Source organism: Aotus nancymaae, unplaced genomic scaffold (genome assembly GCF_030222135.1).
Source record: "Aotus nancymaae isolate 86718 unplaced genomic scaffold, 86718_ANA_hifiasm-v0.15.2.pri h1tg000041l, whole genome shotgun sequence".
Classification (NCBI taxonomy): Eukaryota; Metazoa; Chordata; class Mammalia; order Primates; family Aotidae; genus Aotus; species Aotus nancymaae.
The window spans coordinates 37,917,072-37,931,266 of NW_026988455.1; the positions used below are offsets into that span (position 1 = coordinate 37,917,072).

Sequence of the window (14,195 nt, forward strand, 5' to 3'; positions counted from 1 at the left end):
GGGATAACACTGGGAGAAATGCCTGATGTAGGTGATGGGGGTTGCGGGGGGGATGGAGACAGCAAACCACCATGGCATGTATGTACCTATGCAACAATCCTACAGGAAGCAGGATGTGCACATGTACCCCAGAGCCCAAATACAATTTAAAAAGAAAAAAAAAAAACAGACTTTAAACTTTTAATAAGGAGGACAAAGAAGGATGTTACATAATAAATGGTACAATCCAACAAGGAGACTAAACTATTATAAATATATGTATACCCAACATTAGAGCATCCAGATTCATAAAACAAGTTCTTCTTGACCTACAAAAAGACTTAGACACACAATAATAGTGGGAAATTTTAACACCCCACTGACAGCATTAGATCATTGAGGCAGAAAACAAAGGAACTCTGGACTTATACTCAACACTTAACCAATTGAACCTAAAAGACATCTACCAGAACACTTCACCCAACCACAGAATGTACATTTTTCTCATCTGCACATGAAACATATTCCAAGATCACACGCTACCTCATAAAGCAAGTCTGAAAAGAATAATAATCATAGCAAGCACACTCTTGGACCACAGTTCAATAAAAAGAGAAATGAGTACCAGGAAGATCTCTTAAAACTACACAAATACATAGGAACTAATTAAATAACTTATTCTTGAGTATCTCTTGGGTGAATATCAAAAATAAGGCAGAAGTCTAAATATTCTTTGAAATTAATGAAAACAAGTACGTCACTTATCAAAATCTCCGGGATACAGCTACAGCAGTGTTAATAGGAAAGTTTAACTACATCTTCTTGCTTATATGTGGGAGTTGAATGATGACAACACACGAACACGTGGGGGTTGGGAAAACAACGCACACTAGGGCCTTCCAGTGGGGATGGAAGGAGGTAGAGTATCAGGAAGAATAGCTAACGGATGCTGGGTGCTGGGCTTAATACCTACGCAAAGGTTGATCTGTGAAGCAAACCACCATGCCACACATTTACCTATTTAACACACCTGCACATCCTGCACATGTACCCCAGAACTGAGAAGTTTAAGAAAAAAAGGAGTTTATAGCACTAAGAGCCTTCATCAAAGAGTTAGACTTCAACAATCTGAATTTACACCTAAAGGAACTAGAAAAAAAAACAAACCAATCCCAAGGCTAACAGAGGAAATAGTTACAATTATAAAAGACCTGAACAAAGTTGAGATGAAAAAAACTCGTACAAAAGATCAACGAAACCAAGAGTTAGTTATTCAAAAGAACAAGTAAAATTGATAGATCTCTGGATAGATTAACAAAAAAGAAGATCCACAATTAGAAATGACCAAGCTGAAACTACAATTATTCACACAGAAATACAAAAGATCATCAGGCTACTATCAATAATTCTATGCACACAAATCAAGAGGAAAGGAGTAGCCAAGATGACCAATTAGAAGCGGCTGCAGTTCATGGCTCTCATGAAGAGGAATGAAAATGACAAGTGAATTCTGCACCTTCAACTGAGGTCTCCAGGTTCTTGCGTTGGGAAAGACTAGGTGGATGATTCAACCCAGAGAGCAAGGAAAAGCAGCACAGAGCCAAGGGAGCCCCACCCCCAGCCAAGGGGAGGTGGTGAGTGATTGTGTGACCCTGACAAGGAAACCACGCTTTTTCCAAGGATCTTTGCAACCTATGGATCAGGAGGAACCCCTTGTGAGCCCATGCCACCAGGGCCTTGTGTCTGAAGCACAGAGTTGGGCAGAGTCTCGGCGAAGTCGAAACTCAGGACAGATTCCCAAGAGTTTTACATATCCAAGCCCTGGGAATTCCAGCAAAGTGGGAGATCCATTCAAGCATTCTAGGGGAATGCTCAGACAGATCTGAGCTCAGACATAGCAGACACAGAGAATCCAGGTAGCAAAGTAGCATCTTTCTGTGGGCCCAACTCCTACAGTACTTCACAAGTTAAGACCCACTGGCTTGGAATTCCAGCCAGCCAGTGGCAGCAGGCTGGAGACTGCCTGAGATAGACTGAGTTCCCAGGGGAAAAGCTGGCCATTCTAGCCTGCTGGCTCCAAGGAGTCCAGGTGGTCCAGACCAGGTGGTGTTTCTCACAACACAGCATAGCTGCTATGATAGTTTGTAGCCAGACTGATTATTTCAGTGGAACTCCAATCCATCCCTCCTGACTGGGAAGGGCCCTCCAGGAATTTCAGCAATTCCAGGCAGGGTTATATGGACAGAACTCTGATCTTTCCCTGGGATGGAGCCCTGGAGGGAGGGGCAGCCACCCTTTCTATGTTTCAGCCAACTTAGCCTTTTCAGCCTGCTGGCTCAGGAGAGACCAGGCAGTGTGGACGGGGGCGTGGAGTGGGTAGTTCCTCAAATACAGGGTACCTGCTCTATCAAGGGGCAGCCAGACTGGTTCTTTAAGCGGGTCCCTGATCCTGATCCCATTCCTCCTGACTGGGTGAGACCTCCCGACAGAGGTGTCCAGACACCTTCTACAGGAGCATTTGTGTGGCATCAGGTCAGTGCCTCCCTAGGACAGAGCTCCAAGAGTAAGGACCAGGCTGACATCTTTGCTGTTTCTCAGCCTTCACTGGTAATACCTCCAGATGCAGGAGAGACCAAGGTGAATAGGCTGTGGAGCAGAACCCCAGCAAACCACAGCAGCCCTACAGAAGAGTGGCCTAACTGTCAAAAGTAAACCAACAGAAAGCAACAACATCAACAAAAGAAACCCCACAAAAACCACATTCAAAGGTCAGCAACCTCAAAGATCAATGATAGATAAGCCCATAAAGATGAAGAAGGAATGCAAAATTGCTGAAAACTCAAAAAGCCAGAGTGCCTCTTCTCCTCCAAGTGCCCACAACACCTCCAGCAAGGACACAGAACTAGGATGAGGCTCAGATGGCTGAACGGACAGAAGTAGGCTTCAGAAGGCGGGTAATAAACTTCACTGAGCTAAAGGAGCAAGTTCTAACACCCAACGCAAAGAAGCTAAGAATCATAATAAAACAATACAGGAGCTGATAATCAGAATAGCCACTTTAGAAAGGAACATAACTGATCTGATGGAGCTAAAAAACACAACAACTTCACAGTGCAATCACAAGTATCAATAGCAGAATACACCAACTGGAAGAAAGAATCTCAGGGCTTAAAAACTATCTTTGTGAAATAAGACAGGCAGTAAAGAATAGAGAAAAAAAAATAATTAAAAGGAATTAAAAAAACTTCAGAGAAATATAGGATTAAGTAAATAGACAGAACCTACCACTGACTGGGGTAACTGAAAAAGATGGGGAGAATGGAACCAAGTTGAAAAACATAGAGTATCATCCAAGACAACTTCCCCAACCTAACAAGACAGGCCAACATTCAAATTCAGTAAATCTAGAGAACCCCAGTAAGACACTCAATGAGAAAAATCAACCCCAAGACACAGTCAGATTCTCCAAGGTCTAAATGAAAAAAAAATGTTAAGGGCAGTCAGAGAGAAACGCCCAGTCGCCTACAAAGGGAAACCCATCAGATTAACAGCAGACCTCTCAGCAGAAACTCTATAAGCCAGAAGAAATTAGTGTCCAGTATTTCACATTCTTAAAGAAAATTCTTTATCAGGCCAAACTAAGCTTCATAAGCAAGGAGAAATTAGATTGTTTAAAGACAAGCCAGTGCTAAGAGAATTTATCAACATCAGGCCTGTCTTGCAAGAGCTCCTGAAGCAAGCACTAAGCATGGAAAGGAAAAACCATTACCAGCCACTAAAAAAACACACTGACAGACCAGTGACACTTTGAAGTAACCACATAAACAAGTCTGCGAAATAAACAACTAGCATCATGACAAAATCAAATTCACACATAACAATATTAACCTTAAATGCAATGAGCTAAATTTCCAATTAAAAGACACAGAAGGCAAGCTGGATAAAGAACCAAAATCTATCAGTATTCTCTCTTCAACAGACCCATCTCATGTGCAAAGACACTTAAAGGTTCAAAATAAAGGAATGGAAGAATTTTGAACAAGCAAATAGAAAACAAAAAGAAAAGCAGGAGTTGCCATCCTAGTTTCCAACAAAACAGACTGTAAACCAACAATGATCAAGAAAAGATTAAGAAGGATATTACATAATGGTAAAAAGTTCAATTCAACAGGAGTTAACTATCCTAAATATACATGCACCCAATACAGGAGCACCCAAATTCATAAAGCAAGTTCTTAGAGACCTAAGAAGAGACTTGGACTCCCATAGAATAATAGTAGGAGACTTTAACACCCCACTGACAATATTAGACAGATCATCAGGACAAAAAATTAAGATATTCAGGACCTGAACTTATCTCTGGATCAAGCAGACCTGATGGCTATCTACAGAACTCTCTATCCAAAACAATATACATTCTTCTCTTCTCCACATGGCACATAATCAGAAGTAAAACATTCCTCCGCAAATAAAAAAATAAAATAAACCTGAAATTGTAACAGCCTCTCAGCCTCTCAACCCTCAGCACAATCAAATTAGAGCTCAAGATTAATAAACTCAATCAAAACCACCTAACTACATGAAAATTGAACAACATGGTCCTCAATGACTCCGGGGTAAATAATGAAATTAAGGCAGAATCAACAAGTTCTTTGCAACTAATGAGAACCAGAACTCCTGGGAAACAGTTAAAGCAGTGTTAAGAGGGAAATTTAATGCCTACATTAAAAAACTAGAAATATCTCAAATCAACAACCTAACATCACAACTAAGAGAACTAGAGAACCAAGAGCAAACAAACCCCAAAGGTAGCAGAAGACAAGAAATAATCAAGGTCAGAGTGGAACTGAAGGAGACACACACACAAAAGATTAAAAATAAATAAGAATTAAAATCAATGAATCTAGGAGCCATTTTTTAATTAATAAAACAGACCACTAGGTAGACTAACAAAGAAAAGAGAATAAAATAGACACAAACAGAAGTGATAAGGAGGATATTACCAGTGACCCCACAGAAATACAAATAACCATCAGAGAATACTATAAAGAGCTCTATGCAAATAAACTAGAAAATTTAGAAGAAATAGATATAGTCCTGGAGACATACACCCCACCAAGACTGAACCAGGAATAAATTGAATCCCTGAATAGACCAATGACAAGTTCTGAAATTGAGACAGTAATAAATAGCCTACCAACCAAAAAAGCCCAGTACCGCACAGATTTACAGCTGAATTCTACTAGAAGTACAAAGAGCTGGTACCATTTCTATTAAAACTATTCCAAACAATGGAAAAGGAGAGACTCCTCCCTAACTCATTCTATGTGGCCAGCATCATCCTGATACCAAAACTTGGCAGAGATACAACATAAAACAAAAACTTTAGCTCAATATCCCTGATGAACAGTAATGCAAAAATCCTCAATAAAATACCGGCAAACCAAAATCAAATCCAGCAGCACATCAAAAAGCTTATCCACAATCAAGGTTGCTTCATCCCCAGGATGCAAGGTTGGTTCAACACATGCAAATCAATAAATGTAATTCATCACAAACAGAACAAAGGACAAAATCCACATGATTATCCCAATAGCTGCAGAAAAGGCCTTTGATAAAATTCGATATCCCTCATATTAAAATTCTCAATTAACTAGGTGCTGAAGGAACATACCTTGAAATAGTAAAAGCCATATAAGACAAACCCACAGCCAATATCATACCGAATAAGCAAAGCTGGATGCATTCCCTCTGAAAATCAGCACAAGACAAGTATATCCTCTCATCACTCCATTTAACGTAGTATTGGAAGTTCTGGCCAGGGCAATCAGGCAAGAGAGAAATAAAGCATATTCAAATAGGAAGAGAGGAAGTCAATTATCTTTGTTTCCAGATGACATAATCCTATCTCTACAAAATCCCAACTTCTCAGCCCAAAAACTTAAGCTGATAAGAAACTTTGGCGAAGTCTCAGGATACAAAAATTAATGGCAAAATTTGTTAGCATTTCTATATTAACAGTCAAGCCCAGTGCCAAATCATGAGTAACTCCCATTCACAATTTCTACGAACAAAACAAAATACCTAGAAATACAGCTAACAAGGGAAGTGAAAACCTCTTCAAGGAGAACTACAAACCAATGCTAAAAAAAAAAAATCAGAGATGACACAAACAAATGGAAAAAAGTTCCATGCTCATGGAAAGAATCAATATCATGAAAATGGCCATACTGCCCAAAGTTATTTATAGATTCAATGCTATTCCCATTAAACATCCCTTGACGTTCTTCACACAATTGGAAAAAACTATCTTAAAATTCATATGGAACCAGAAGAGAACCTGAATAGTCAAGACAACCCTAAGCAAAAAGAACAAAGCTGGAGGCATCATGATACCTGACTTCAAACTATACTACAAGGCTACAATAACCAGAATAGCATGGTATGGGTAGAAAAACAGACAAATAGACCAATGGATCAGAATAGTGAACTCAGAAATGAGACTGCACATCTACAACCATCTGATCTTCAACAAACCTGACCAGGAAAAAACAAAAAAACCAAGCAATTGGGAAAGGATTCCCTATTTAATAAATGGTGCTGGGAGAACTGGCTAGCCATATACAGAACATTGAAGCTAGAACCCTTCCTTACACCATAAACAAAAATTAACTCAAGATAGATTAAGATTTAAATGTAAAATGCAAAACTATAAAAAGCATAGAAGAAAATTTAGACAATATCATTCAGAGCATGGCATGGGCAAAGGTTGCATGATGAAAATGCCAAAAGCAATTGCAACAAAAGAAAATTTGACAAATGGAGTCTAATTAAACTAGAGAGTTGCTGCACATCAAAAATCTGAGTTATCAGACAACCTACTGAATGGGAGAAAATTTTGCCAATCTATCCATCTTACAAAGGTCTATTATCTGGAGTCTACAAGGAACTTAAACAAATTTACAAGGAAAAAAGAAAACATTAAAAAGTGGTGAATAACATGAACAGACATTTCTTAAAAGATGACAATTATGCAGCCATCAAGCATATGAAAAAAAGCTCAACATCACTGATCATTAGAGAAATGCAAACCAGAACCACAATGAGATACCATCTCACACCAGTCAGAATGGCAATTATTAAAAAGAAAGAACAGATGCTGGAAAGGTTGTGGAGAAAAAGGAACACTGTTCATGGGAGTGTAAGTAAGTTCAATCATTGTAGAAGATAGTGTGGTGATTCCTTAAAGATGTAGAAACAAAAATACCATTTGATCTAGCAATCTCATTATGGGGTATATACCCAAAGGAATGCAAATCATTCTGTTGCAAAGACATATGCGTGCATATGTTCACTGCAGCACTACCCACAATAGCAAAGACACAAAATCAACCCAAATGCCCATCAATGATAGAATGGATAAATAAATTTGGTACGTATACACCATGGAATACTATGCAGCCATAACAGGAATGAGATCTTATCCTTTGCAGGTATATGGATGGAGCTAGAAGCTATTATCCACAGAAAAGTAGCAGGAACAGAACACCAAGCACCATGTGTCCTCACTTTTAAGTAGGAGCTGAACAACGAGAACACATGGACACATGAAGGGGAACAACACACTCTATGGCCTGTCATGGGCAGTCGGGAGGGAGGGAGAGCATCAGGAAGAATAGCTAATGGATGCTAGCCTTAATACCTAGATGATGAGTTGATATGTGCAGCAAACCAACATGACACACATTTATCTATGTAACACTTGTTCGTCTTGCACATGTACCCCAGAACTTAAAAGTCGAAGGGAGAAAAAAGATCTAGAGGAAATGGATGAATTTCTGCAAGCACACAATATCCCATGATTTAATCAGGAAGAGATTGAAACCCTGAATAGGCATCAACTTTTAAAATTTAATCAGTAATAAAGAACCTACCAACCCAAAAAAGCCCTGGACCAGATGAATTCTCAGCTGAACTCTACCAAGCATACAAATAACTGATATCAGTAGGGCACAGTGGCTCATGCCTGTAATCCTAGCACTTTGGGAAGCCAAGGTGGATGGATTGCTTGAGGTCAGATGTTCGAGACCAGCCTGGCCAATATGGTAAAACACTATCTCTACTAAGAATACCCCAAAAAATTATCTGGATGAGGTGCCAGATGCCTGTATTCCCAGCTACTCAGGAGGCTGAGGCAGGAGACTCACTTGAACCCAGGAGGTGGAGGCAGCAGTGAGCTGAAATCACACCACTGCACTCCAGCCTGAGTGACAGAGTGAGACTCCAACTCAAAATAATAACTGGTACTAATACTACAGAAACTTTTCCCTAAAAAAATCGAGGAGGAGGGATTCCTCCCTAAATCATCTTAAAAAGCCAGCATCAGCCTGATGCCAAAATCTGGCAGACACAGACAGACAGACAGACACACACACACACACACACACACAGAGAAAACTTCAGGCTAATATTCCTGATGAACACAGTTCATTAGTCCATTCATCTTATTAAGGTACAGTGTTTTCTATTTTTCTGAACGCTTGTTCCACTTTTCTTCCTAATCTCTGTCATCTTTTCTTTCTATCGCTGCCTCTAAGCTCTTTTCTATTTTTTTTCTTTCTGCCCAGACTACTTTGGTCCCTCCTTTTCCCATTCTTTTGCTCAGTGGATCCATTCCCTCTTCATGTCATTGAGATCAGGTGGACTTGACTTCATCTCAAATGCATGTAAACCTGTATATATTCATACATACATTATCACTCTCTATCTCCCTATTTTGGGCTAAATTATGTCCCTGCCCCCAAACTTATTGGGGTTAGAATTTCAACATGTATCTCAGAATGTGATTGTACTGTCACTTACCAGTAACATGTTTTGAAAAATGTGTCATTAGGGCAATTTCATCATTGTGCAAACATCACCAAGTGTACTTACAAAAACCTAGACGGTATACCCTACTACACACCCAGGCTATATGGTATATAACCCACTGTTCCTAGACTATAAATCTGAACAGCATGTACTTTGCTGAATACTGCAGGCAATTGTAACACAATAGTGAGTATTTGTGCATCTAAACATAGAAAAGGTAGAGTAAAAATACAGTATAACATTTTTTTAGATAGTACACCTGCATAGGGCACTTATGAATGGAGCTTGCAGGACTGGAAGTTGCTCTGGGCGTGTGAGTGAGTGAGTAGTGAGTGAATGTGAGGGCCTAGGACATTACTCTGTACTACTGAAGACTTTATAAACACTGTACACTTAGGCTACATAATTTAAAATTCTTTCAGTTTGCTGTAAATTTTTTACTTTATATATTTTTTTTTTTTTTTGAGACGTCTGTCGCCAGGCTGGAGTGCAGTGGCACCATCTCGGCTCACCGCAACCTCCACCTCCCAGGTTCAAGCAATTCTCCTGCCTCAGCCTCCTGAGTAGCTGGGAGTACAGCTATATGCCACCATGCCCAGCTAATTTTTGATTTTAGTAGAGATGGGGTTTCACCACATTGGCCAGGATGGACTCGATCTCTTGAACTCATGATCTGCCCGCCTCGGCCTCCCAAAGTGCTGGGATTACCAGGCATGAGCCACCATGCCTGGCCACTTTATAAATTTTTAAATTTTAACTTTGACTCTTTTGTCATAATGTTTAGCTTAAAACAAACACATTTTGTAGCTGTACAAAAGTATTCTTTCCTTATGTCCTTATTCTGTAAGATTTTTTATTTTAAAATTTCTTTTACATTTTAAAAACTTCTGTTAAAAATCAAGAAAAACACACACACATTAGCCTAAGCCTCCATTGACTCAGGGTCATGGATATCATTGTCTTTCACCTCCATATCTTGTTCCACTGGAAGGTCTTTAGGGGCAACAGCACTCATGGAGGTGTCATCCCCTGTGATAACAATTCCTTCTTCTGGAATACCCTCTAAAGGACCTACCTGAGGCTGTTTTACAGATAACTTGTTTTTTACAAACAGAAGGCATGCACTGTAAAATGACAGTGAAAACATAGTAAATTCATAAACTAGTAACATAGTTGTTTATGATTATTATCAAGTCTTATATATTCTACGTAACTATATGTGCTAGACTTATATGACTGGTGGCACAGGATTGTTTAAACGAGCACCACCGCAAACATGTGAGTAATGTATTGTGCTATATTGTGAGAACTGTGATGTCTGTGACATCTCTGGATGATAGGAATTTTTAGCTCCATATTATCTTACAGCACCACCATGGTGTATGTAGTTGGTCACTGACCAGAAAGTCATTATGCAGCACATGACTATTTGGAGATAGGCTCTTTAAAGAAGTAATTAATTTAAGATGAGGTCATTAGAGTGGGATCTAATTCAATAATTGGTGTCCTTATAAAGGAGGAATATTAGGACCCAGACACACACAGAGGGGAGATCATGTGAAGACACTGGAAAATGATGGCCATCTAAAAGCCAAGGAGAGAAGCTGCAGAAGAAACCAACCCTACAAACTACTTGTCCTTGGACTTTCAACCTCTGTAACTATGAGAAAATTAATTTTTCTTAAGTCACCCAGTCTATTTTATTATGACATCCCTAGCAAATTAATGCAACCCTCAGTCCGAACCCATAATACTCTTATTATGCTGTCAATGTATGGCTAAATTTGCTCTTACTAACTCTGTTCCTGGATTGTTCAATTCTAGCCTCATTTGTTGATATGGTCCTAGAGTTCTGTGCTGAGACCATGAATCCTTATCATGCTACTTTATACTTTCCAATCTTACTGTTTTATCCAGAATGTTTCCCCTGCAGAACTCCTCATCCTTCAAGCCCCCTATCCAGGAAACCCTGAACAGTTCCTCAGAGTTCTTTTTAACTCTACTCTGAAATCCCAGAGCACATTCTGTTTAGCTTTTAGAGTGCTAACCCCATTTTTATATATATATGCTTCTACCCACTACTGGGCTGTGAGCATTTTAGGGACAGGGCCTAATGTCCTGTTCAAATTTTGATCCTGAGATGGAGGCAGAGAAAGATGTGGAATAGAAACCTACATCTTTCATATCCCCTGTAGGAACAACAAATTGTAACAATTATCTTTACACAAAAAAGTACAATCACAAGAACCAAAAATCAGATGAGACTAACACCCCACTGACAACATTAGATTGATCATTAAGACAGAAAATTAACAAAGATATTTAAGATCTGAACTCAGCACTGGATCAAATGAACTAACAGATCTATAGTACTTGCCACTCAAAACAACAGAATATACATTCTTCTCATTGCCATATGGCACATATTCTAAAATCAAACACATAACTGGAAGTAAAACACTCTTCAACAAATGCAAAAGAACGATACTGTGCTTCTATTCAACCACAGTGTAGTCAAATTAGAAATCAAGATAAAAAATTTACACAAAACCATGCAATTACATAGAAACTGAATAGCCTGTTCCTATTGAATGGTAAATAATGAAATTAAGGCAGAAATAAGTTACTTGGAACCAGTGAGAACAAAGACACAATGTACCAGAATCTCTGGGACACAGCAAAGGCAGTGTTAAGAGAGAAATACATAGCACTAAATGTCCACCATAAAAAATGTTGGAAAGATCTCAATTTAACAACCTAATATCATAACTAAAAGGACTAGAGAACCAAGAGCAAACAAATTTAGAAAGCTAGCAGAAGACAATAACCAAAATCGGAAATAAACGGAAGGATACTGAGACATGAAAAGCTATTCAAAAGATCAACACAGACACACACAGACACACGGGAGAAGAATCAAATAAACTCCATCAAAAATAACAAGATGGGTATTACCACTGACCCCACAGAAATACAAACCACCATCAGAGAATATTATGAACACCTCTATGCACATAAACTAGAAAATCTGTAAGAAATGGCTAAACTCCTAGATACATGTATCCTGCCAAGACTGAACCAGGAAGAAACTGAATCTCTGAACAGATCATTAACAAGCTCTGAAATCAAGTCAGTAATAAATAGCCTACCAACCAGAAAAAGCCCAGGACCAGATACATTCACAGCTGAATTCTACCAGATGTACAAAGAGGAGCTGGTACCATTCATGCTACAACTATTTCGGGAAAAAAAAAAAAAAAAGGAGAAGGGACTCCTCCCCAACTCTTTCTATAAGGCATCGCCCTGATACCAAAACCTGGCAGAGATTTAAAAAAAAGAAAAGAAAACTTCAGGCCAATACCCATGATGACTATCAATGCCATTATCCTCAACAAAATCCAGCAGTACATTAAAAACCAAATACAGCAGTACGTTGAAAAGCTAATCCAAGACAATCAAGTAGACTTTATCCCTGGGATGCAAGGTTGTTTCAATGTACACAAATCAATACATGTTATTTATAACATAAACAAAACTAAAGACAAAACCCACATGGGTTTTTTTTCAGACATTCACTGAAAAAAAACAACAAAATTCACACAACAAACATCTGAGAATCTGGACACTTCATATCAGTGTTTTGAAGTGTTTCATTAATATCTTAAGACAAGTGTATCAAAACCTTGGCATTATTTAATTTCAAGTCGCCAATTTTGTTTTTACTAATATCAGAAAGTTATGGCTATACTGCCAACGCCGGGTCTGCTTAATTTGACTTAAGAGTTTAATATGACTTAACATTAAAAGCTCACACTACCCCGAAATATATAATGTCACGCATACGGTGACATTCAACATTCAAGTGCCAGTGTTTTTGTACTGTCTTTTGGTCAAGTTTCTTTAAACTTTCAAAGAATCACTTTTAGGCTTACAAAAATAAATATTTGTCAAAATGTTCAATAAATATTACATAAAACTAGCAGCAAAAAGTATCTAGAAATCTGTCGTGTGCAAATAGTTTTCTTCCCAACTATCATTCCCATGGTCCCAAATAAATTTTAGAATCTAGTCCCATCCCCTTCCTAGACAAGTTGCGTTCAACAATCTCCAAGAGACAAAATAAGACTGGAAGTTTAAGGGCACGCACACAAGACATATATATAAATGCGCTGGAGCGTGGTTTTGCTGGTGAGGGTCATAAGATGGGAACGCTCCCGGAACGTAGAACTATCCCGCCGTGGATGAAAGTTCCCGAAGACCTGAAAGATCCAGAAGTGTTCCAGGTCCAGACAGGGCTGCTGGAAGCCATGTTCGGCCGGGACGGATGTCTAATCCCTTACATGGAGCAGGTGAGCAAGGCCATGCTCGAGCTGAAGGCTCTGGAGTCTGCAGACTTCACCGAGGTCGTGGTTTACGGCTCCTATATATACAAGCTCCGGGCCCAGTGGATGCTCCAGTCTATGGCCGAGTGGCACCGCCAGCGCCAGGAGCGAGGGATGCTCAAACTTGAGGAAGCCATGAATGCCCTCGAACTAAGCCCCTGGATGAAGTGAACCAGCTTCCAACCAGGATGAAGGCCAGGATGTGGACATTAGTTTGTGGCCAGTGTTGGAGTGGTTTCTCCAGCTTGGTTTAAAATCTGTTCCAGCCTGAGAAGTTGAGGGAAAAATCATCTGTTTAGGGATCTCTACCTTGGGTCTGAGTCTTGTGAATATTTTTGATGGCTGCCAACAAAAGTTTTTCTTCCCCATTTCAAAAATTAACAATAAAGTTTTAAATCAGTAAGTAAAAAAATAAAATAAAAATAAAATAAAATTTTTTTTTTTTTTGCTTAGCAGCCAAACACATTTATTAGTCTTTTTTCTTTTCCAGGAACCCAAAAATATTTTGTAGTTATAATGTAAGCAACTGAGTTGCACATAATACAATCATATCTTTCCAAATCATATCTTTCCAAAATAAAATAAAATAACTAAACAAAAACAAAAATAAGCTGTTTAAAAGCCCAAAAAAAACCCTTCAGAAAACTCTTATATATGCATTATATCATCTCTCAGTTTTAATGAAATGACGACGACTTAATTCCTTATTACTCAACCTGTCACAATCCAATAAAACACCACCCTTTAGGTTTTTTGTTTTTGATTTTTTTTTTTTTTTTTTTTTTTTTGAAATCCAGCATGAGAAATACAGTACCTGCTATGGCAAAAAATACACATAAAATGCAACTTTTCAGCTTATTTGTACGTTAGTAGAGTTTAACATTTTATTAAGTGAACCAGTGATTTTAAGTACCACTATACTAAAAAGGAAAATAAAATATAGAAAAGGGGGGCCCAGCCTGC

At 38.8% G+C, this 14,195-nt stretch overlaps 1 protein-coding gene across 1 annotated transcript; it reads left to right on the plus strand.

Annotated features, from left to right (window-relative positions):
• Positions 1-13,052: 13,052 nt before the first annotated feature.
• Positions 13,053-13,403, plus strand: LOC105718710 (developmental pluripotency-associated 5 protein). The gene has a single exon (XM_012454504.1). It carries the CDS (start codon positions 13,053-13,055, stop codon positions 13,401-13,403), a length of 351 nt encoding a protein of 116 aa, XP_012309927.1.
• The last annotated feature ends 792 nt before the right edge of the window (positions 13,404-14,195 follow it).